Raw genomic sequence first — 26021 nt, 5'->3', positions numbered from 1 at the left:
ATTTGCACTAATATTATATATATATATATTATATATGCATATATAATATTAGTGGAAATACAAGAGAATGCAGTTCAGGTTTTATCAGGATTTTACAAGACAAGACAAGTGCAGAGTGACTATTGTGCATGTGTGTGCAAATGGGTGAGAGGTGGCTAAGAAACTGTAGTTTCAGTTTGAGCTGTCAGTTCTTCAGGGGTAACAGTGAGTTGAGGATTCTGACTGCCTGGGGATGAAGTTGTCGCAGTGTCTGTTAGTGATGGTTCGGATGCTTCAGTACCTTCTGTCAGGCAGCAGGAGGAAGAACAGTCCATGTGATGGGTGGGCCTTGTCCTGCACTATGCTGTTGGCACAGCGGATGATGCACTACATGTAAAGTCAGGAGATGGGTAGGAGAGAGACCCCGATGATCCTGTCTGCTGTCCTCACTATCCACTGCAGGGACTTTTGTTCAGCCACATTGCAGTTCCTGACCCAGACAGTGATGTAACAGCAGAGAACACTCAACGGTCCTTCAGCAGAAGGATGTGAGGATGGGAAGAGGGAGGCTGGCCTTCTTCAGCTTTGGCAGAAAGTGTAGATGCTGTTGAGCTTTCTTGGTGATGACGGTGGTGTTCAGGGTCCAGGAGAGGTTGTCTTCTATGTGCACTCCCAGGATCTTCACACTGATGACCATTTCAACAGTCGAGCTGTCTTCAGTCTTTTTGACATTAAGAATCAGGTTAAAACTGTTCTACAGGAAAACACCCCTGATCAAGAAGACACAGAAAATGTTGAGGACATGTGGCAATGGCTGAAAGATATTGTGTACACAACTGAAAGTGATATACTTGGACAGCAGAAGAAAAGTACACCAGACTGGTTTCAAGAACAGTCAGGAAGTCCAGGATCCAATTATAAAGCAAAGTGTTCATGCCCAGCAGGTCCAACTTCTATACCAGCGTCTGTGTGATGACTGTGTTGAATGTTGAACTGAAGTCAGTGAACAGCATTCTGACATAACTGTCCTTTCTGTCCAGGTGTGAGAGGGTCAGGGGGAGGGCAGTTAAATGGCATTGTCTGTGGTGTGATTTTGGCAGTAAGCAAACTGTAGGGGCTCTAATACCTATGGCAGTTGTGCTTTCATATGCCTCAATACCATCCTCTTGAAGTACTTCCTGATGATGGGCGTGAGTGCGACAAGCCGATAGTCGTTGAGACAGGACTCGGTAGACTTCTTTGGCACTGGGACAATTTTGGTGGTTTTGAGGTATGCAGGTACCACAGCTGTGCTCAGGGATGTGTTGAAGATATCTGGAAAGATGTCTGCAAGCTGATCAGCACATTCCCTGAGCATCTAGACAGGTATGTTGTCAGAGCTCACTGCTTTTCATGGATTCACTCTGTGAAGAGTCTTCCTGACATCAAAAATAGAAAGTACCTGGTCACTGGGGAAGGGGGTCACCTTCTTTGCTGGTTCCCTGTTCTGTGTCTCAAAATGTGCAAGAAAGTCATTCAGTATATCTGGCAGGGAGGACTCTGCTGCAGGCCTGACGTGTTCACTTTCTTTGCTATAGTATATTTATATTCATTTTATCACTTAATTAGCAGTTTCTGCTCAGTGAGAGTGAGACGACTACCATGGCATTAATGAGGCAAGGTTTTACAGCTGGGTGCCCTTCCCAATGCCAACCTAGAACTCACAGCATCTAGGGAGCTGGGTTCTAATGGTTGCTACCCACCAGGGGGATAAAATGAGCAAACCAAAAGATGAAAGGAAAATGCACACAAGGAGACTGTGGATGGAATCAAAACCAAGAAGAACAACAGTAACAACTGGTTTTAAGGTGCCAGTGACCCACCGTTTGTCCCTTCTCCTGTTGGTGCAAAACAGTTCTGCCACATAAAAGCCAGGGGTTGGATTTGGTTGTCAGAGGCTGTATTTTGCACTAAGCCATTGGGGCATTTTATAGGCTGAGAGGGCAAAACTTCACAACCACCCCGGCAATAACAAACGTTAGTGAGAAAAGCAGCTCTCTCCTTTGCTACCATATCACCATATCTAAAATCAACTGAGCACAAGCCTTTATTTGGCAAATAGTGATTTGCATTGGATTGAATTCACAGGAATAAGTTGCAACTGACCTTCATTGATCAATGCACTGAACCTGAACTGACCTGTTACACTAAAATCCGGCGATTCACTGAAGTGGAATGGTAGAGGTTCCATTAGAATTTCAGTATTACATTTACTAGCTCACTTTCTTTATCCTGGTCATGATGGATTCAGAGCCTATCCCTGGGAACATTGGGCATGAGATGGGAAAACACCCTGGATGTCCATTGTAGGGCACCATGAACATACATTCATCACTAAGGGTAATTTGTCTTAGCCAGTCCACCTACTGCTATGTTTTTGGGATGTTTCAGTATTGGTACAACCCCGATTCCAAAAAAGTTGGGACAAAGTACAAATTGTAAATAAAAATGGAATGCAATAATTTACAAATCTCAAAAACTGATATTGTATTCACAGTAGAACATCTACAACATATCAAATGTTGAAAGTGAGACATTTTGAAATTTCATGCCAAATATTGGCTCATTTGAAATTTCATGACAGCAACACATCTCAAAGTTGGGACGGGACAATAAGAGGCTGGAAAAGTTAAAGGTACAAAAAAGGAACAGCTGGAGGACCAAATTGCAACTCATTAGGTCAATTGGCAATAGGTCATTAACATGACTAGGTATAAAAAGAGCATCTTGGAGTGGCAGCGGCTCTCAGAAGTAAAGATGGGAAGAGGATCACCAATCCCCCTAATTCTGCACCGACAAATAGTGGAGCAATATCAGAAAGGAGTTCAACAGTGTAAAATTGCAAAGAGTTTGAACATATCATCATCTACAGTGCATAATATCATCAAAAGATTCAGAGAATCTGGAAGAATCTCTGTGCATAAGGGTCAAGGCCAGAAAACCATACTGGGTGCCTGTGATCTTCGGACCCTTAGACGGCACTGCATCACATACAGGCATGCTTCTGTATTGGAAATCACAAAATGGGCTCAGGAATATTTCCAGAGAACATTATCTGTGAACACAATTCACCATGACATCTGCCATTGCCAGCTAAAACTCTATAGTTCAAAGAAGAAGCTGTATCTAAGCATGATCCAGAAGTGCAGATGTCTTCTCTGGACCAAGGCTCATTTAAAATGGACTGTGGCAAAGTGGAACACTGTTCTGTGGTCAGACGAATTAAAATTTGAAGTTCTTTATGGAAATCAAGGACGCCGTGTCATTCGGACTAAAGAGGAGAAGGACGACCCAAGTTGTTATCAGTGCTCAGTTCAGAAGCCTGCATCTCTAATGGTATGGGGTTTGCATTAGTGTGTGTGGCATGGGCAGCTTACACATCTGGAAAGACACCATCAATGCTGAAAGGTATATCCAGGTTCTAGAGCAACATATGCTCCCATCCAGACGACATCTCTTTCAGGGAAGACCTTGCATTTTCCAACATGACAATGCCAAACCACATACTGCATCAATTACAGCATCATGGCTGCGTAGAAGAAGGGTCCGGGTACTGAACTGGCCAGCCTGCAGTCCAGATCTTTCACCCATAGAAAACATTTGGCGCATCATAAAATGGAAGATACGACAAAAAAGACCTAAGACAGTTGAGCAACTAGAATCCTACATTAGACAAGAATGGGTTAACATTCCTATCCCTAAACTTGAGCAACTTGTCTCCTCAGTCCCCAGACGTTTACAGACTGTTGTAAAGAGAAAAGGGGATGTCTCACAGTGGTAAACATGGCCTTGTCCCAACTTTTTTGAGATGTGTTGTTGTCATGAAATTTAAAATCACCTAATTTTTCTCTTTAAATGATACATTTTCTCAGTTTAAACATTTGATATGTCATCTATGTTCTATTCTGAATAAAATATGGAATTTTGAAACTTCCACATCATTGCATTCCGTTTTTATTTACAATTTGTACTTTGTCCCAACTTTTTTGGAATCGGGGTTGTATCTTCATTTTATCACTTAATTAGCAGTTTCTGCTCAGTGAGAGTGAGACGACTACCATGACATTAATGAGGCAAGGTTTTACAGCTGGGTGCCCTTCCCAATGCCGACCTAGAACTCACAGCATCTAGGGAGCTGGGTTCTAATGGTTGCTACCCACCAGGGGGCTAAAATGAGCAAACCAAAAGATGAAAGGAAAATGCACACAAGGAGACTGTGGATGGAATCAAAACCAAGAAGAACAACAGTAACAACTGGTTTTAAGGTGCCAGTGACCCACCGTTTGTCCCTTCTCCTGTTGGTACAAAACAGTTCTGCCACATAAAAGCCAGGAGTTGGATTTGGTTGTCAGAGGCTATATTTTGCACTAAGCCATTTTATAGGCTGAGAGGGCAAAACCTCACAACCACCTCGGCAATAACAAACGTTAGTGAGAAAAGCAGCTCTCTCCTTTGCTACCATATCACCATATCTAAAATCAACTGAGCACAAGCCTTTATTTGGCAAATACTGATTTGAATTGGATTGAATTCACAGGAATAAGTTGCACCTGACCTTCATTGATCAATGCACTGAACCTGAACTGACCTGTTACACTAAAATCCGTCGATTCACTGAAGTGGAATGGTAGAGGTTCCATTAGAATTTCAGTATTACATTTACAAGCTCACTTTCTTTATCCTGGTCATGATGGATTCAGAGCCTATCCCTGGGAACATTGGGCATGAGATGGGAAAACACCCTGGATGTCCATTGTAGGGCACCATGAACATACATTCATCACTAAGGGTAATTTGTCTTAGCCAGTCCACCTACTGCCATGTTTTTGGGATGTTTCAGTAGTGGTATTTCAACAGCATATTACATTAGCTATTGCTGTCACTTGTTCAGTTGGCACTAGAACTTTCTTGTCTTGAAGTTCAGTACTTTGTGTATCTAACTTTTGCACTCATTGTACATTGCTCTGGATATGAGCGTCTGCTAAATGCCATGTAATGTAATGTAGTGGCCCAACTGTCAATAAATCCTCATTACAAATTCAATATTACATGCATCAAGTGAAACAAGAAATTAAAAAGACTAACTAACTTTCTAACTCGGTGTTTAAAATATTGCTGATCACTTGACCGTCAGACCTGTACCTGCATCCTGGGGTCTGTTCACACTTCTGTTGTGTGGTAAAAGGTTCAGGTACGTGGGATAGAGGACAAGCGGGTGTCAGAACAGTTTGTAGCCCAGGGTTTAAGGTTGTGAACAACCCCCCCCCCCTTCATCTTACACTGTACAACAAGACAGTACAGTTCCCTGCATAGTCACAATTATTGTACTTTATATGCATGCTTTATAATGTATAGGGTTTTTTTAAGTGTACCTACAGTATGTCAAGTCAAGTTTATTTCTATAGCGCTTTTAACAATAGACATCATCGCAAAGCAGCTTTACAGAATTTGAATGACTTTAAACATGATCTAATTTTATCCCTAATCTATCCCCAATGAGCAAACCTGTGGCAATAGTGGCAAGGAAAAACTCCCTCAGATGACATGAGGAAGAACTCTCAAGAGGAACCCGACTCAAAAGGGAACCCATCCTCATTTGGGTGACAACATGACTATAACATTAGCAGTTTTAACATGAAGTCAGTTTTGGTGATGTTATAACTCTTCATTGATGGAAACTTGAGTGCAAAACTGTTCATGACAACTGCAGTCCTAAAGTTAGCAAGCCAACTATAGTCCTCAGCCACAAAAGCATGACTGTAAGAGTCCAGAGCGTCTTCCAAGTGTGACTTTCGACTATCCATATGGGGCCGTCCTCCACAGGAGCGATGTGATGAGACTCCAACCAGACATGGGGCATCAGGATGGATCAGGCAGGTCTGAGGAGCAGAAGAGGTCAGCATCTCAACCTCAGGATTGACATGTAACTCAGAGGGACAGACTGGGGGAGGGGAGGGGGAAGCGAGAGAAAACATAGGTTGTTAAGTATGCCCAATGTCGCCTGAATAAGTAGAAACAGTATACAGTACATTTTGCACTGAGTGCAAGGAGGGACTCTGGCAAAACTAACTATGGCAGCATAACTAAAAGGGGAGAGCCAGAAGGTAACGCAGGCATGAGGGAGCCCCGGGACATAAAGCAGCAGCCACTACACCGTCAACAAACTCAAGTGAGCAAGCGAGTGGGGACTGACAGCATCCATCCATCCCAGTTTACCAAAACACTCTACACAGCAAAATCCCCATTGTTGAATTAACACCCAGAGTGTTGATTTAACACCCTACTGTGTTTATATAGGTTCAGTTGGACACAAATGAACTCTGAAAGTGTTAATTCAACACTGAGGAATTTGCTGTGTATGTCTGAGGACCCTCCAGATCTACTCCTTTACCTCAAACACTATTAACAAAAGGCTTGACTAAACAGATATGTTTTCAGCCTAGACTTAAACACTGAGATTGAGTATATCAGTCCTTCATAACACATTTATAAGCACTGCATGAATCTTTAATTAAATACTGCTGGAGGACTTATGTAAGTCTTCTGTGAAACTTGGGAGGTGACATTCATGTAAGGACAAAGTCATACAAAAGCATGAGGAGAAGATGAGAGAAAAACACTCAATCATTATTATGGCAAGACTGAGACTGGAAATTATGGGTCTATATTTTATTCTGAATGTTACAAGTTATTACTTTCTTTACTAATATCTAAAAAAGAACATTTGATGAAACTTTGAGACATTGTCCATTAATTATCTGATTTCTGCTTCCTGTTTTCTGAGACTGGATTGTATCAGCATCATACAGTATAAAAGCATGAACTTGTAAGGAATTATTCTTTAACTCGTGTCAGTCCATTTGCATTCAGAACCACTATGAAGCACCAGTAAAGGACAAGTTCGCTGAGTTTTAGAAGCCTGTATGTCTCGATTTCAAGTAATCAGATTTTAAAATCTGCATTTATAAGACTGTATGCTCAGCTCCTAGTGCATCTTTTATGATGTATTTCAATAACACACATCAGCTAAATGAATATGAATGAAGTGGGCACTGCATTAATTTATTGAGACAAACTAATCATTTTCAAGATTAAAAAAATAATAATAATTGTGGTAACAATCTAGAAAACTCACTATAATATTCATCTCATTCATGAAAAAAGTCATATAGTACTTTCATAAATTATCCAGAACTTATTTTTTTTTTTTTATTAGGATTTATGCAATGCTTATGAATATGTTATACAGTAAATGTTCACTGTCGGTAACTTTCAAATAAAGTAGCTATAGTACCAGATATATATTCATGCCCTTGCTTAAATATGAAGTGAAATGGAATCCTAAAAATATCATCATCAGCATCATCTTTGTTCCCAATACTCTACTGCAGCAGATTAGGTGCCCAGGATCGATTCCAGCAGGAGCAAGAATCATACATTATCCTGCATTTCCTTCTGATGTTGTATATTAAAAAGTCTGGTAATCTCAGCATTGTACTTCCAACAGTCTTAGGCCAATGGTTTCTTGTTTATACGAAAGAGGACGTGTTTTTGGAGCACAGAATTTTGGATGCCTGGTAATTGCCTCACAGCAAGAAGATTCTGGGTTCGAGCTTAGTGGCCGACGGGGGCCTTTCTGTTTGGAGTTTGCATGTTCTCCCCGTGTCTGCATGGATTTCCTCCAGGCGCTCCAGTTTCCCCCACAGTCCAAAGACATGTGGTTAGGTTAATACGGGGCAGCCTTGGGCTGAAGTGCCCTTGAGCAAGGCACCTATTCCCCAATTGCTCCCCGGGCGCTGAAGCATAGCTGTCCACTGCTCTGGGTATGTGTGTGTGCTCATTGCTCACTTGTGTGTATGTGTGTGTGTGCATGTGTGTGTTCACTGCTTCAGATGGGTTAAATGCAGAGGATGAATTTCACTGTGATTGAGTGTGCATGTGACAAAGGCTTCTTCTTCTTCTTTTTCTTCTTCTACATCTTCTACAAATTATGAATGTTGGATCTGGCTGAAAGTTTGGATTGGTCCAGAGTGGACAGCTTTATATGATGATCAGTAAGTACAGTTTTTGTTCAATAAACTTCTTTATGAGCTTCAGAAATGCTTTGAGTGGTAAAGACTGACTCATGGCATTCTTCACTGGAGATGGTACATGAAGGTTGTGACATTTTCTATCCATGTCTCCTTCAATTTAATCACAGCGTCATTGCTTTTGTTTCATTAAAACACATCATCTTTGTTTTCAATGCTGAGATGATGAAACCAAAACTGGTGAACTCTCTATCAAACAACTTCATCATTTTTTCCAATTCATATATACTTTTGAAAACAAAGGATGATATCGTTGACATCACTGACCTGAATGATGCGAGTCTCTCCATGACAAGGATGAAGGGATTTCACTATTAATCTGATAAAGGATACGTCAGCACAAAGTCCAGATCAATATCGACGATGAGATTCAAGACCTACCTGTCAGATCCGTTCAAAAGCTGATGTTGAATGTTAATTGTGGCAGTTTTCCCAACATTCCAGTAATTTGTCAAGACTTGATGCACCAGTGTGCATCTCTAAGATCTCGAAGAGTCTCCTATTTATCCAGTCATTTACTGCTTTTATACTGATGAAACAGCAGAACAGATCACCTTGATGGTTATCAATAATGTTAGATCACACTTCAGCAACAAGTCCCATACATTCCATACGTCCCAAGACTTCAAAGTCTTAACAGTCTCTATAATTTCCTTCTCAGATGGTGGATTGTTGATGACACTGAAATCATTCAATAATTTGCACACTTGTTCAACATCCTTGGCTTCACTAGCCAGATAAAGAACATCAACATTTTTACCATAAAAGTTATTCTTCAGTTTTCTTCACATCTTTTTTATTTCGTATGTCAATTCCTTCAGTCTCAGAGGGTTCTTACAGATAATTCATACTTTAATGAGAAATAGGAATTCATTGTTTGTCCATTCCTGTTTCGAGACAGATTTTTCAGAGACTGTTTGTTCTGCTGCTTTACACAGGGCGTCAACAATATTTCTCTCAATCTCATTTACATCTGAGATATTCATCGCCTCTGCAAATTTCCTCAGGATTTAATGGTGGCTTGGGCTGCAGCTTGTCTTCCCGTTGGGAGGTTTTTTTTTTAGCTTTTTGTTCACATTTATGACATTATTCTTTTCTGTCCACTTTGGTTGGTAATTTGCAGAACAGTCCAACCATTTGGTGGTCAGACTCAAATGGGATGCTAACTCTGTGATACTGGCTTGGGCTTTACTTAATATATTCTTCAGTCAAGATATATTCAGTCCTCTTCTTAAAGCCATTCACCATGCACCATGTCATGGTATGTATGACTTTAGCTGTGAACATTGAGTTCATAATGAACAGATTGTTATTTTCACATCATGTCATCAGCCATCTGCCATTTCCATTAGTGGGAAGGTCATCATAATTATTAGGGCCAAGGCTTTTCCATTTTCCAAAAGCATTGTTACTAATGGTGGCAATCACGTCCCCACCAAGAACAATCTTGAAACTTGCGTGTTTCTTTTTCATAGACTTGATTTTGCTGTTTAGAAAGTGAAAAAAGCTGTCTTCACTGGAATCAGCACTAGCATCATTGAGAGCTTATGCACAGATTGCAGATATTTTGGTACCCTTCACAATTAGCCTTGCTGCAGAGATCCGTCCTTGAAGAGTTATTGCACTTTCAAGAAGTTTTGCCTTAGGGGACAGCACAAAGCCAACTCCTGCTGCAGCTTTCCTAGAGAAACCAGAATTAATGAAAGTCCATCTTGGAATATGTTCATCTTGAAACTAAGCAGTATGAATACCAGTCATATACTGTAAGTGTCTTGAATAAGAGTAAAGTTCAGCATCTTGCATTGAAAAATGATCTTCTCGAGTTTCATTTCATCCCTACAGGAATGAGTGTTTACTGATCCAACAACACAGTTTAATGTTCTTGAGAAATTGCAGGACAGATTGGATTCTTTACCTTTTTTGAAATTATACACAAGGCAGCCAGAAGAGGCTTCACTATAATGTTGCTTGTCAGACCTACATGGGCTTGATAACTATCACCATCTCTGCAGGGCGAGGAACCTCTTCCACTGGTCCAGGCCACCTTAATGCTGCTGTTCTTCAGATTATACAAACTCATATCAATTCAGTGTGTGTGTGTGTGTGTGTGTGAGAGAGAGTTTGGGGATGGGGGTATTAGTCCTCCCAGGGCAGTTTACAGTCTTCCCCATGAGCAGCTTTATAACTGATGGCCTTTGACTCAGATTGCACTCATCCGCCCTTTGACAGGTTTTGATTTTTGTCCTGCTGGGTGTTATGCCACCCTCCTTACTGGAGAAAGCCAGGAGGGGAGTTGGTTTAGATGCTGGATACCCATCTGTGTGGCAGTTTGTACTGGGTTACACTGTTAATAGTAACAGGACCAGCTTACCCACCTGACCTGAATACATGACAGAACAAACTGTCTTTATTGGACTTCATAAGGTTTTGGAGCTATTTGTGCTTACCATTCACCTTCTGGCTTCATGACTAAATCCTTTAATTACTGCTGAACTGGATAATCTGAAATGAAAACCACAGAGGCGTCCAATTGAAAAAATGGATACAATGAACACCAGTCATTTCCTACATACTCCAATTCACAATATGCAATATTCTACCAAACATTCTGTATCTTTCAATTTACATTAATACTTACATTTAGCACTTTAGCAGACTCTCCAATCCAGATTGATTTACAGAATATGGAAACAACCCCCCATCTTCCAAAGCTAAAAATGATATCATGGATTATAGTGGCACTAAACACAACAATCCCTTGGAGGAAAAACACACAGAATGGTATAAAGAAGCACAGCTGGGGTTGATTCATCCTGTATTTGTCCAGATTCATGTGGGACATCGGTGATGGTTGTGTCGAGTGATTACAGTGAAATGCCCCTTGGATGTTGCATGCATTGGGGTTAATATGTTTCTGTCCATTTCACTGATCTGTTCATTACAAGTCATCAGCAGTGATTAAGAAAGCACATGGGAAATACAGTCATGGGAGTAATGAAGGTGAATATGAACATTAAACATGTTAAATGATCCTTTTTACCCAAAATACAGTCTGAGGAGAAATTAAAGTCAATAAACTAAGCCCACATTGTACAATCAAAGTACTAATTACACATAGAACAGATGACCAAACCATAGGTTTGGTGTTTTTTTCTAGTTTGAATGAAAGCGTTAAAATGTTTCTGTTTATTATGTTTGTTATTGTGAGGAAACAAAGTATGAACCCGGGAGGTCATTAGAGACATGAACTACTTTAAAACGGAAGCTGTGAATGCAGCTGCCTGTCTACCTTTAAGGAGGAGAATGATCTTACTAACCTACAATACTCTACTGATGCCCACACATCCCACTCACAGACAGACACTGTTGGACCATTTAAACATCCACTTACAAAGTACATTAGTCAAAGGCCCTGAGCCCTAATCACATGAGATTAAAGCTCTCCCTTCAACCACAGAGAGAAAAGATCTCAGTTGAACTCTCATAAGATCCCTGAGATCCTTAAAGAAAGGGGAATAAAGCAGCTGAAGTCCACTGTCTCCTATCCACACTTTGATGGAAAAGTGATTAAATAAAGTGCCTACAAACTGCCATAATCCAGAAAGAGCCATAGAGATCCTCACTGATTACTGATCGTCCTACCAACATGTCCTTCAGTTACATAGAGACAGGTGCGGGGGGGAAAAACTTCAGATAATACCTTACTCTCAGACCAAACAAGAGAAAGAAGAGGTGAAAAATATATAGACAATTACAAAAATACCAGACCTATGAGCTAGAAAAAAAACAAACAAAAATCTTTTTTTTTTTTTTTACCATAAAATCAGATTGTGCTTGGGTGGATGGGTCATCTCCATGTTAACAGCAAAATGATAAACATTCTGATTGAACTGAATCTGCTGCATGGATTCATAAGCAACCAGCGGAGTGTCGAAACTTACTTCATAAATGTGTCCTAATTCTTAATGTGTCTGTCTTGTGAGGTAGCAGCAAGGATGCGTTATCCTAATGGGCTTCATGGGCTGCTGCCCAGGGCCTCGGCCACTAGGGGGCCTCGGAGGTAGCGAGATCGGAAAATATGAAACGATATTTTCAGAAGTTTTGATCATATTGATAACATTTTTGATGCATTTCGCCACCCGTAAGGAAGCCCACCTTGTCCCATCGCATAAATCACCCGTCATTGTCAATATGATCACTGTCCACCATGTCTTCACATGCTACGCCAGCTTGAGTTCAATAATTTAATTAATGACTTCACTTTCCAGAAAAGTAGGAAAGTGCCCTTGTAAGTTGCCCTTGTAATGATAAGTTTTATCGTTCAATAGTATTTCTAATTGTGCCACTGTCATTATTTAAGTTTGTGTGTCTAGTTAGATAGGCACGTCTGAGGGGGTGAATTTGCTGAGCGCAGTTGACAACAGGCGGGGGTGGGGCCTCGGGGGGGGGGGGTCTGCCCAGGGCCTCGGCAAGGGTTAATGCGGCCCTGGGTAGCAGGGATAGTTACACACGCAGAGGGAAAAAAAACCCCAAAAACCTTTCCTGACAATCCAGTTAGACAGAACCAAATCCAAAACAGCACCAAAAAAAACCTATCTAGGTCAGGCAATCAGGAAACAATGGTGCAAGGGATGAAAACCAGAGACAATGTCAAGAAGCCAGAACTACAACAACAACTGGAGGTACTGTGGTATCTGTCAAGGTCACTCCAGGGCAAAACCAATGTTCCCAAAAGAAAGCTCATAAATGACTTCCTATTTGTGGTTAATAGTAACTATGGCCTTATCCTGGTCTGTTTTTGAGATATAGCCCATTGAAAATATGTGACCTAATACTGACCTAGGTCAAAGGTCAATAGGTCAAAGCTATAAATATTCATGAAAAGATATATGGCAAAGGAGCAAGGCTAGCTCAAAGACCATGAAAAATAGACAAACTGTCTGACTTTTTGCTATAGTCACCTAATTGACAAGTTCAAGGTCGCATAACTTAGTGAAAATAGGCCAAATCGCTTAACCGATGCAAACTATTTTGAAGCCCCTGAAATGGGTTCTCCATATCCAATTTGGTAAAAATTCATGAAAAAATGAGAGAGGAGTAGCGATTTAACACATAAATGACCTTTGACCTAATTCTGACAAAGGGTCAAGGTCAGAGGTCAAATGAGTGCAAAAAAGTATTAATGTATAAGAGCCATGGAAGACGGCATGAAATAGTTTTGTCTAGCTTGTCCTGGTACTGTACCAGATGGTCCCATTCATAGCTATGCCTGAAAATTATATGATGTCATAAAATGATGTCATGACATTGTGTGCTGTCATGCACGATATGGAGAGCACAGATGGTCACTACCTATAAGCACACCAAGTTTCATCCAGGTATCTTGAAAACTGAGCAAGAATTGGCCCTTGTCTAACTACTGCTATGACGTGTACACTAAATCTAAGCAATTTCAAGATCCCATTTCCAGTGAGGTGGAAATGGGATAATAAAAGTTAAATAGAAACACAGGATACTCAAAGCCTTGACAGGTTGAGAGATCGACTTCGAGCAGTACTTCTTATCAGGTGATGATTGAGTCCAGGTGAGTGTAATTAGCAATCAGGTGACATTGAATGTAGGTGTGAGTGTGTTTGTTGGGGAGTGTGGTCCGAGGCAGCCATGTTTGGAGGGTATGAGGGATTCTGGGAATCGGACTTCATGGCTGCCTCAAAAGTGGAGTTGAGAGGAATTGTACATAACACACTGTCGAGAACAATCATGAGTGATATTTACTGAAAACACACTGCAGATATTTGTAGATCTGAGCATCAGTACACTGTAAAATTGGACTTTACAGTTTGGAACACGTCAAACAAATCAAACAATTTGTCAAGCCAAAACACAACAGAAACACAATATGTAATATTTTAAGAAAAGAAAAATACTAGCCTACATACTGAAAGAAAATACTATGTGGTGACTCACAGCACATGGACCTTGTTTCTTAAAATGGAAATGAAAAATATGAAATATAAATATCATAACATGTATAGTGGCGGCACGGTGGTGTAGTGGTTAGCGCTGTCGCCTCACAGCAAGAAGGTCTGGGTTCGAGCCCCGTGGCCGGCGAGGGCCTTTCTGTGCGGAGTTTGCATGTTCTCCCCGTGTCCTCGTGGGTTTCCTCCGGGTGATCCGGTTTCCCCCACAGTCCAAAGACATGCAGGTTAGGTTAACTGGTGACTCTAAATTGACCGTAGGTGTGAATGTGAGTGTGAATGGTTGTCTGTGTCTATGTGTCAACCCCGTGATGACCTGGCGACTTGTCCAGGGTGTACCCCGCCTTTCGCCTGTAGTCAGCTGGGATAGGCTCCAGCTTGCCTGCGACCCTGTAGAACAGGATAAAACGGCTAGAGATAATGAGATGAGATGAACATGTATAGTATATTAATATATTATTAACATTGTGGTTGCTACTTCGTAATTAGAAGCATTAGCTTTTGTTTTACTGGCCATACAGACTATAGTTCTGCCTTCTGGTTTTCTATCAGCTCACAGGAAAAGGTTTGTGAACTCACAGGTCAAAGTTAATCTAAATAAAGGTAATGCATAAACTAAAAGTAAACATTACCTTCAATAAAGGTGTGTTTTTATTGTCCTGTGTCCTTTAGCTAACTTTCAGAATAACTATCCTTAAATCTTACAAGGTTTATAAAATCACAGCTTTTGTGAAATGTTCACAGCATGTAATAGTTGTGTGAATAGGGTCTCTGTGTTCTTCTTTGTGTGGAAAAAGGGCTGGACAGTCTTTTTCAGTGATACCTCAATGTTCAGGCGCTGTCTGGCAAATTACAGACACAGGCAAAGAGAGAGTGAGGACGAGAATTCCAGGGTTTGGGGGCCATGGTTCAAAGAAAGGTGGGAAACAAGCCGCGATGTGAGCATGTTAACATCCTTGAAATGGAATCTGTGTGGCATGTTTATAGAGATCAGGGGCGGTCTTAACATAGAGGCATAGGTAGGCAGCTGCTTGGGGCCCCCCACCAGTGGTCGTAGTAGGGGGGCCCCCAACCAACCTCAAAAAAAGAAAAAGCCCCTTGTCATGATTCATGAAGACTTCAAAAGTATGGTACATTTTACTAATATTCCTAAGAAATACGTTGAAGTAGTAGTTAAAATGTCCAGTTCATGGTTATCTGTCCCTACACATACACCCCATACTTTCACAATGAAATGGACTAGTCCATAACGCTGCGCAGTGCAGCACGAAAGGTAAACACATAGTGACCGGAGTCTGAACAATGCGAAAATGAAAAGGAGTTACCCAAGCGGATCAAAAAAAAGAAAAAAGCGAAAAGACGCTGAGAAATATGTGACAATGCTGCCTAAGATGGGAAACTTTTTTTACAACTACTGTTATCAATAGAGACCGCGACAACAACGTCAACGCCATTCAAAATGTTGAACATGATGCCGGTAGAGCAGCTAGCTGCTGTGAAGTGGCACTAGCTGAGGAGGATAACGTTAAGCAAGACACGTTGTTGCCACCTTCCATCACCGACAGTGTCAACGTTGACACAAATGAGGTGGAAGAGTTATCCAGTGATGGCCATTTTGACACTGATGATGATGACCATATTGTTAGTTGGTGACAATTTTTTATTATTATTTTACATTTTCCTACATCTGGCTGTGCACCATGTACGTGTGAAGACCTGTGAGAAGGCATCAACAAGTCGGACTCTGTGATGTGGAGAACAATCTCTCTTTTCTCTCTCATAGACTCTCTCATTCATTCACTCACCCTCTCTGTCTCACACACACAGAACACTCTCTCTCTCTTTCTCACACTGTCTCATTCTCTCTCACTCACTCACTGACACATACATTCACATGGATATGGAGTTGCTTAGAGCCAAATGCCACCTCATCTCTCCTCAGTCCACACTTCTTACCTCCCCTCACTCACTCACTCACTCACTCACCCACCCACTCTCTCTCTCACACACACACACACACACACTCTCTCACACACACAAACACTAACTCACTCACACACACACACACACACACACACACACACTCATTCACTCACACACACACACACACACACACACACACACACACACACACACACACACAAACACTAACTCACTCACACACACACACACACACACACACACACACACACACACACACACACACACAAACAAACAAACACTCACTCACTCACTCACTCACTCACTCACTCACTCACTCACACACAATCATGTACATAGTTTTATTTATAGAATGTTTTAAATGTTCTGATCTTTAAAAAAATAAACAGTGCTGGTTTTCCTGGCATTTTGGCAAAGACAGATGTTATCTGAACTCTTATTCTCTGTTGGGTTCCATCATGACTATTAGTTTGTGCAGTGCTACACTTTGTGTGTTCTCTGCTTTCCATCTTCATTTTGGAGTAAAGAAGTGTATGCAGGGTTTAAAGGGGAATGTTTTTTTTTCTCCTCTCCAACCTTTACTTCCCTATAGATTAGCTTTACCTGCCTATCCACCATGCAGTCGGTACTTTTTTTTTGTTTCGGATCGGATGAGGGGGGCCCCATACATACCTTCGCCTGGGGCCCCCAATTTGCTAAATCCGCCACTGATAGAGATAAATGTTCAAGATACAAATTGATACTTGCAATGAGAGTACGTCGTGCGCATTCTGGCTGCCGCTTTTCACCAGAGCTTTTTTTTATTTTATTTTTATTTTATTTCTTTTTCAATTTTCATTTTATTTATTTTTTTTATGTATGTTTGTGTAGTTTGATGTTTGTTTGAGTGTTTTGTCCGCCGGATGTGGTGTAGCTCCGGACCCAGTTTGGGCGTCGGTTCCCTCCAGGCCTTGGTTCGCTGTGGGGGATGCCTGCACTCCCAGCTATGGACTGCAGTGAGCTCGTTGCTCATTTTACATCATGGTTGTTCAGTGTTCTGCGCTTTAACGCTTGGCGTGATGTTCCGAGAGATGTTGCTCGGTGGCGTCGCAGCGGCTGTGCAGGCGGTTTGGGACACACCAGCGCTCTGCATGGCGGAGCTTCTCTGCTCGCTTTGTGGATCCATGGCGTGGTGTTCGAGCGATGTTGCTGACGGCGTCACGGCGGCGGTGCTGGAGATGTGGGACTCGTTTTCATGCGCCTTTTGGTGGGACTGTGGCTGCTACACCACTGGAATTACATCTTGATCCCTACTTGGTGGACTTTTTACTTTTATTTTTTATTATTTATTTATTTATTTATTTATTTTTCTTTGTCTATAATTGTAAAGCATCCTTGGGTTTCTTGAAAGGCGCTATATAAATTTAACTTATTATTATTATTATTATTATTATTATAAATAATCTTTTCCCTGTAGATTCTTCAGTGAATATCCAGACAACAACAACAGTTCATTGTTGTTGTTGATGTTGTTGTTTTTGCCTCAGGAAGCAGTTTATGGATTAAACCGCCAACACTGTTTCTCACTGCTTGTCTCAGCAGATGTTAGTTAAGAGCTGTTGGCAGGAAAACCACAATTTCTAAATGCCCTGTTAAAATCAAGTTTGGACCAGATCAGATGTGGGAATTCAATTTGAAAGTCATGTTGATACGTAGGGTGGCACGGTGGTGTAGCACTGTCACATCACAGCAAGAAGGTTCGGAGTTTGAGTCCAGTGGCCGACGGGGGCCTTACTGTGTGGAGTTTGCATGTTCTCTCCGTGTCTGAGTGGGTTTGCTCTGGTTTCCCCCACAGTCCAAAGACATGCAGATTAGGTTAACTGGTGGCCCTAAATTGACCGTAGGTGTGAATGTGAGTGTAAATGGTTGTTTGTCTCTATTGCCGCTTTTCCACTACAAACGCGGCTGAGTCGGGCTGAGCCGTGCCGTGCTGAGTCGAGCTGAGTGGGGCTATTGGAGTTGCATTTCGACTACAACCGCGCTGAACCGTGCTGGCTGGAAGTGGGTGGACACATTGGGTGGAGTTAGCGAAAGTGGGTGGACGTCACGTGATGTCGTTAAGCAGCGCAAACAGTGACATCAGTGAGCTTTTAAGCGGTAGTCTCACCACCCGAATAGTAAACAATAAACATGGACATGGAGTCGTTAGTGTTGCTGGTCTTGGTTCTGTGGCTTGTTGTCACCGACAACGCCAACAGATACTGCCAAGAGCGTATAGATGAGGCAAGGCGCATAAGGCTTCAGAAATTCTCGTAATTTGTAATTATTCTTCTTCCGGGTTTACGGTGTTTGCAGATCCCAGCGTGCTCGCGGGGCGTGTGTGGGCATGTGAGGACACTCCTCCTCACCAATCAGTGCACAGGGGAGTGTCTGCTCACGCCCCCAGCCTCACTTGGCTCGCTTTGGCTCACTTCAGCCCCACTCCAAAACGGTGCGAGTTTTAGGGGCTAAGCAGGGCTGAAGCGAGCTGAGTCGTGCTGTTTTTTGGTAGTCGAAACGCGAGCCGTGTCGGGCTGAAGTGAGCTGAAGTGAGCTGAAAAAGGGTAGTGGAAAAGGGCCATATGTGTCAGCCCTGTGATGATCTGGTGACTTGTCCAGGGTGTACCCCGCCTCTCACCCACAGTCAGCTGGGATAGGCTCCAGCTTGCCCGTGACCCTGCACAGGATAAGTGGCTACAGATAATGGATGGCTGTTGATACGTTGTGTAAATATGTGACATGGTTTGTTAAGTGCAAGCTTTGTCCAACACTACATCCGCTGAAGTATATCTGAGATAAGTGTTTACTCAGGTAGTATATGGTATACAGGTGGAATTTCTGGGTAATAGTCGGGTTTCAGACTATTTTTGAAATGCTACAAATGGATCTAGTCAACATTTGAATTAATCACTAAAAGCATTAATATAACACCAGATCTTTTCACATTTATTTTGCAAACAGCTTAATTTCCGATCTTCTCAGCTCTCTATAGTTAGCTTTGTTGCTGTGGATTACTGCGCTGTCGCTATTTCAGTCCCATCAAAATGAACATGTGTTTACCAGTAACCATAATCTGATGAAAATACAAGGTATTACTCTCACAGTGGCGGCTGGTAGTCTTTCACACAGGGGAGGCTGGTCGGTTACGATATTTCCAGATTTTAAAAGAAAAAACATCAATTTTGCCCATACTCTTGCCTCTGATCTGGCTGATTGTTGGCAGCGTCACAAACTGTGAAATAACAGGTTCTTTTAGCCCATTAGCCTACTGTCCAATATACATGATGGTGGTGTTGGGGGGGTATATTTTAACATTTTATATTTTAAAATTGTGGCATGTTGTTTAAAAATTGATCATTATTGAAAGCAGCTCTTTGTCAGGAACCTCAGCAGTAGAGCTGGGTGCCACACATTTCATTCAGTGACACTTTCCCTATATTTTACTTATTTTGACTGAGAAATGTTTTATTGACAATTTTGATAACCCTTCACTTTTAATCCAGGTCTGTAGTGTGAAATGTTCTCGGCTGTGTTTTTGTTTAAAAATGTTTTCCAAATTGTAGCTGTGTTTAATTCATATCCAGAAAAATATATATTCCAATATAATATACTCAGCATAAACATTTTAAATAGATTCTATATTTTTGGTCCATCCATGACATATTACTAAAGTAGCCTGTTTACTGTTGTTGATGTGGGTCACTTGCTGTTAGCCAATTCACTTTCTCGTACCAGGAGAGCTGAAAGGAACGAGTATTATTCCCTACCTTTTTCACCAAGTCAGTTTGAGGCGTTGGTCTACCCTGCTCTTTAATTTTAATTTTTTCCTCGAAAGGAAGACTGGCAAATGGCTTCGCCAAAATTAAATCAACAATGCTTGGCATCCGTGCGCAGCTTTCTTGCTAGCTGACTAGCCACCTCAAGTTCAAGTTCAGTCACTCAAATAAACAAAATTTCTGGAACTAAGATAGCAAACTTGACAACACTATATTTACGCTTTATTTACAATGAAAATATATACAAACTAAAAAAGCTGGTAGAAACCGTATGTAATGAATGAAATCGAAATGTAAGCTGATCTCTTACAATACACCACAGCACTTGCGAATCCGCATGGGACTGAACTGAAATTCACCGCTGCCTGTCTATAGTTGAAACGAGCTGTCAATCAAAGAAAATATCCGGCCGCTTTCACCAATCACCAGTCTCCTCGCGGAAACTGCCATGTCCCTCCCATGTGAGGCTGGGAGCCCGTAGGCGGGCATTTTCGCAGTATTTGTCCAATAACCATCTTGCATTTTGAGATTGAAAAGCGCATAGCTCCCAAATGCCATTGAAGTCCACTGAGGCTGGGAGTCCGTGAGACTCCGTGGGCGGGCGTTTTCGCAATATTTGTCCAATAATCGTCTTGCATTTTGAGATTGAAAGCACATAGCTCCCAAATGCCATTGAAGTGCACTGAGGCTGGGCTGCATCGCGCTGTCATGAGGGGGAAAAACTCACGCACACATTAAAGTTATAAGGGAATGATTTTGCACTGTAGTGGGTTGAGCACATATATTTCTATGATTCTGGATCTGAAATAGCAATGTGATAAGGTCGGCTATAACATAAGCCTAGCGCAATTCATCCTACACAATGTTTGTCATTTTTAGAGGAGGCTGAGCCTCCCTCGTTGTCTTAGAGCAATCGCCCGTGTACTCTCAGCTTTATTCATTCTTTCCTCCTCAGCTGTGTCTTTCTGATTGGTAGAACCAATTAATTCCAGTTCTGGGTTTCTGTAACACCGTATTATGTGCTTTCTTGATGCTTTTCCACTGAGGCAGTGTGTGAGCCAGAGCTGTTCCACACTTCTCCACTGCATAAACCACTGGGCTCCAACCAGTCAAAATAGTTCAGTTATTTCACCAAAAGTACTAGAACTGAGGGACCAGTTCATAAGTGCTGACAATAACTCATAGCTTACTTCAGAGAAAGACGTGTGAGTGGGTCGCCTTTCCTCTCTTCTTGTAATAGTGCAGAATTCTCCCATGTACAGCAGGAAGCTGAGTGTTATTCATTTCTGTGGCACCTGTATGCCCTTTCTCTTTCCCTTTTACCAAGCAAGGTGAAAAAGAAATTACTCCTGCAAGCCTGGGTGTGCTCAGCAAATGATGCGTTCTTCCCAATTAAAAAGAGCATGGTGCGACTGTAGAATAAATTAATTGAGCTGTAGCATGAAAGAGACAACAATACATGTTGGATTGAATCATTTTCACCTGATAATACACCAACATTCTCCTGACTGAGACTGATGTGGCATTTAAGATGATTTTATTCTGTGCTGTCTTCCAGGAAGTGCAGGGACTCCAGTTTCCTTCAATCAAAATGGTGATGCACCTGGACGCTACGACATCTTCCAGTATCAGATAAGCAAGAGTTCAGTGGCGGAATATAAAGTGATTGGGAGCTGGACAAATAAGCTACACCTAGATGTGAGTAAAGAGATTACTGCCATATGAATATGGTTGAAGATAATAGGCTATGCCCAAAGCGACAAAACAAACCAGTACATTCATAAATGAGAATGATTTTCATGCAGTTTACTTTCAATGTGTTATTATTGTTAGTATTTTAATTGAGCTGCATTGTTTTGGAGAGTGAGATGAAACATAGTCTCCCATTGTGAATAAGGCTTTGTTCAGACACCAGGAAAAAAGTGGCTTTTCTTCAAATATGATGCAATGTGATCTCTGCTGGAACAGGAAGATCAGAATTCATGAGACTTTTGCATCAATCCAACTCGACATTCATCATAATTTCAGCATTAAAACATGCTTAAGCACCCTGTGTATGCCATAGCTCATTTTATAATGGACCTTAAATTAAAAGTTGAATTAAAAGGCAGTAAACATAACTAAAGCTTTATACTGAAAACAGAATTAGAGAGTTATATAATAAACTGTGCTTTGTCTATAAATATGCACTAAAATGTGCCCACTGTACCACTGGACCTTGAATCTCTTCTGTGCCAAGGCAAAAGACTATCGTGTAACTGTTTTGTTGTTTTTAATTGATTAGTGAGTTCTGTACAATGTGCCCGTGTAATTGTGCCTGTGGATTCAGGTGGATGCCATGCACTGGAGGACAGGTGACCCCACACTACCGGTGTCTGTGTGCAGCGTGCCGTGTCGGATGGGTGAAAGGAAGAAGACTGTAAAGGGTGTCCCATGTTGTTGGCACTGTGAGCGCTGCGAGGGCTACCACTACCAGGCAAGCGAGTTCAACTGTGAGATGTGTCCCTATGAACAGCGACCTGACCGCAACCGTACTGGCTGCCAGCCTATTCCCATCATTAAGCTGGAGTGGTACTCACCTTGGGCATCTGTGCCTGTCTTCATCTCAGTGCTGGGCATTCTGGCCACCAGTTTTGTGGTGCTCACGTTCATGCGCCACAATGATACACCCATTGTGCGGGCATCAGGCCGTGAGATGAGCTATGTGCTACTGACAGGCATCTTCTTGTGCTATGCCATCACCTTCCTGATGATTGCTACACCAACTGTTGCTGTCTGTTCTCTGCGACGTATATTCCTGGGCCTGGGCATGTGCTTCAGCCATGCGGCACTGCTCACGAAGACCAACCGGATCCATCGTATCTTCGAGCAGGGCAAGAAATCTGTTGCAGCTCCACGCTTCATCAGTCCTGCCTCACAGTTGGCAATCACCTTTAGTCTAATCTCTGTGCAGCTGTTTGGCGTGTTTGTATGGTTTGCTGTTGACCCGCCTCACACAGTGGTGGACTATGGTGAGCAGCGCACTGCTGACCCAGACAAGGCACGGGGTGTACTCAAGTGTGACATTTCAGACCTTTCTCTCATTTGCTCATTGGGCTACAGCATCCTCTTAATGGTCACATGCACTGTTTATGCCATCAAGACCCGGGGGGTGCCAGAGACCTTCAATGAGGCCAAGCCTATAGGATTTACAATGTACACAACCTGCATCATTTGGTTAGCTTTTATACCCATCTTCTTTGGCACAGCACAGTCTGCAGAGAGGGTGAGTTCTTTTAAACCCTTTTCTCAACTATCATTTCTTGCCATGTTTATTTCATCTATAAGTGCATTACTAAAGGTTATAATGTTCTCTTGGTTAATCCATTGTCTCATCAGACCCAGAGGGGTTTCTCAGTCATAAAATTCCCCAGGATGGAAGGCTCAGAAAGCCCCCTAGTGACATTAGCTCTGGATGCAGTCTAGGATCCAGGCATATGGTCTTACTTGATCACTTAGGGAGTGATCTTTGAGGTTGAAAATTAAGCCAGGAAGGTAGAAGTTTCTAGCTGGTTTTGGCATTTGCAAAATATCAAATTTTTGAGGAATGACTGTGCAGAAAATAAGAAGATAAAGAAAGCCTGCCATAGAGTTACCCTTATATGCTAGCTTGCTACTTCCTCAACCAACACTCCTATGGTTTATTTGTTTGTTTTTGCTCATTTTGTTTGGTTACTGCTACTAAAACAGTTAACTCAGTAAACAGTTCCTGACATTAACCTCTTTATTGTCAACCATCCATCCATTTTCTTCCACTTATACGAAGTCGGGTCACGGTGGCAGCAGGCTAAGCAGGGTATTCCAGGTGTCCCTCTCCCCAGCAATGCTTTCCAGTTCCTCCTGGGGGATCCCAACATGCTCCCAGGCCAGATGAGATATATAATCTCTCCAGCGTGTTCTGGATCTACCCCAAGGTCTCCTTCCAGTTGGAGGTGCCTGGAAAACCTCCAAAGGAAGGCACCCAGGAGGCATCCTAATCAGATGCCCGAACCACATCAGCTGACTTCTTTCGACATGAAGGAGCAGCGGCTTGACTCCGAGATCCCTCCGGAGGGATCACCCTTAGATCTATCTCTGAGTGAGCCCAGCCATCCTACACAGAAAGCTTATTTCAGCCACTCCTGTCATGGTGAAGAAGGAGCTGAGCCAGAAGGCAAAGATTTCAATTTACCAGTCAATCTATGTTCCAACCCTCACCTATGGTCATGAGCTTTGGGTAGTGACCAAAAGGATGAGATCACGGATACAAGTGGCTAAAAAAAAATATTGTCAACCAGTTCTCAAAAATCCACGATGGTGATGTCAGATGAAATGCTGCAGCTTTACTGAGTACAGTAGCAGCACTGGATTTGGAGATCAATGTCATTCACGTGTGAACAGCTAAACATTTGTGAACATTATTTCTCTCATATAAATCACTGGAAGAGTGTATTAATGAGGAAAAATTAATCACAAGTGATATTTCTGGAGTAAGCTCCAGTGCAAATAATCCATAACAGACATGTTGTGTAATCTGCAGTCTTTAACTCTGGACTGAACATCACCCCAACAACTGCAGCTGTAGAAAGCATAATGTCTCTGAAGAGGTTCATTCAGAGAGTCTGACGCTGAAGGCAAGAGACTATGAGACATCTTTATACCACACTATAATGTTCTTAATACAGGTTTCTGTTTTTATTGTATGTTCTCTCTTACACTCTTACACCATGTTTCTTTTTTCCCCTCAGTCAGCAAAATAACCTCCTGCGCATCAGTATGCGACAAATCATAGACAAATCATAGATGAAGCAGCTTACAGACCATTCAAATGAAAGTCTCGTTGTACTTTCCAGTCACATAGCAAGCCTGCACTGGACTGGTATCCCATCCAAGATGGATTCCTGGGACAGGCTCTGGATCAGTTACACAGTTACTGAAGATGAAAAACATGGTTTATAACAAAGTTAATGTAATTAATACAGACTAAGGGGAGAAAGTATGTACTCACATTCCCAGGGAAAGGTTGACTGTATGTAGCATATTGCGTTTCCAACGTCCAATGTCAGCAAGCCATTTGCTAACATTACAACTATAAGCTGTGTGTCTTCTCCTTGCATCATATGTTCCCAAGGAGATACCGGTATATTACATTTGATGGAAATATGTTACGTTGCTGAGATATTGCCTATCTTCCTGTTTTCAGTAGCTCTCCTAAGTTGCAAATGAACTCAGTGGTTTTTTTTGTGAACATGAGGTCATGCTGCTAGTCACAGTGCTGAGTTTGGTGTCAGTATAGAAGTGTTTTTGAGATATGCCCTCACTTCTTGTTTGGTGGCTTCCATCAAATTTGTGTGCTCATTACGGATAAACTGTCCAGTATATTACAAATCAAAAACAAATTTGCATTGGTTCTTGTAAGTTTGAATTGTTCTCATGATTCTACAAATTTCATGATGAGCAAACAAAATTTGCAGAAGAAGTGAAAAACAGTTTTTGTTGATTCATGAGTCAAACAAGGGAATCAACAGAAATTTTCATTTTGAGCAGTTTGAAAGTTATGGGCAGTTTCCCCAAATTGTAAATTAGAATAAAAAGTGAGAACGGCTGTTTTTGAAATGATTGGAAATGACAGAAAATACTACAATATGACAGAAATTAACATCATGTTCTCCTTTGACTTTGGCATGATTCAAAGAACCAGAGGAACATGCTTTCTACAATGTGGCATTTCAGAGGAATTATTACACAGACAGTGGTGCTTGAAAGTTTGTGAACCCTTTCGAATTGTCTATTATTTCTGCATAAAAATGATCTAAAACATCATCAGATTTTCACACAAGTCCTAAAAGTAGATAAAGAGAACCCAGTTAAGGAAATGAGACAAAAATATGATACATGGTCATTTATTTATTGAGGAAAATGATCCAGTATTACATATCTGTGAGTGGCAAAAGTATGTCAACCTTTGCTTTCAGTATCTGGTGTGACTCCCTTGTGCAGCAATAAATGCAACTAAATGTTTCCGGTAACTGTTGATCAGTCCTGCACACCGGCTTGGAGGAATTTTAGCCCATTCCTCCGTACAGAACAGCTTCAACTCTGAGATGTTGGTGGGTTTCCTCACATGAACTGCTCGCTTCAGGTCCTTCCACAACATTTCAATTGGATTAAGGTCAGCACTT

General features: G+C 41.7%; 1 protein-coding gene across 1 annotated transcript in view; it reads left to right on the top strand.

The window, feature by feature from the left end:
* grm8a (glutamate receptor, metabotropic 8a) overlaps positions 1 to 26021 on the top strand; it is a 525298-nt gene that overhangs the window by 439041 nt on the left and 60236 nt on the right. Inside the window, exons 7-8 of the mRNA XM_060903017.1 lie at positions 21380 to 21519; positions 22151 to 23086. Of these exons, the coding sequence (XP_060759000.1) occupies positions 21380 to 21519; positions 22151 to 23086 (1076 nt within the window). The remainder of the gene's footprint in view (positions 1 to 21379; positions 21520 to 22150; positions 23087 to 26021) is intronic.

This window comes from Neoarius graeffei, chromosome 21 (assembly GCF_027579695.1).
Source record: "Neoarius graeffei isolate fNeoGra1 chromosome 21, fNeoGra1.pri, whole genome shotgun sequence".
NCBI classification, from domain to species: Eukaryota; Metazoa; Chordata; class Actinopteri; order Siluriformes; family Ariidae; genus Neoarius; species Neoarius graeffei.
This window is presented reverse-complemented; position numbering and strand designations above follow the sequence as displayed.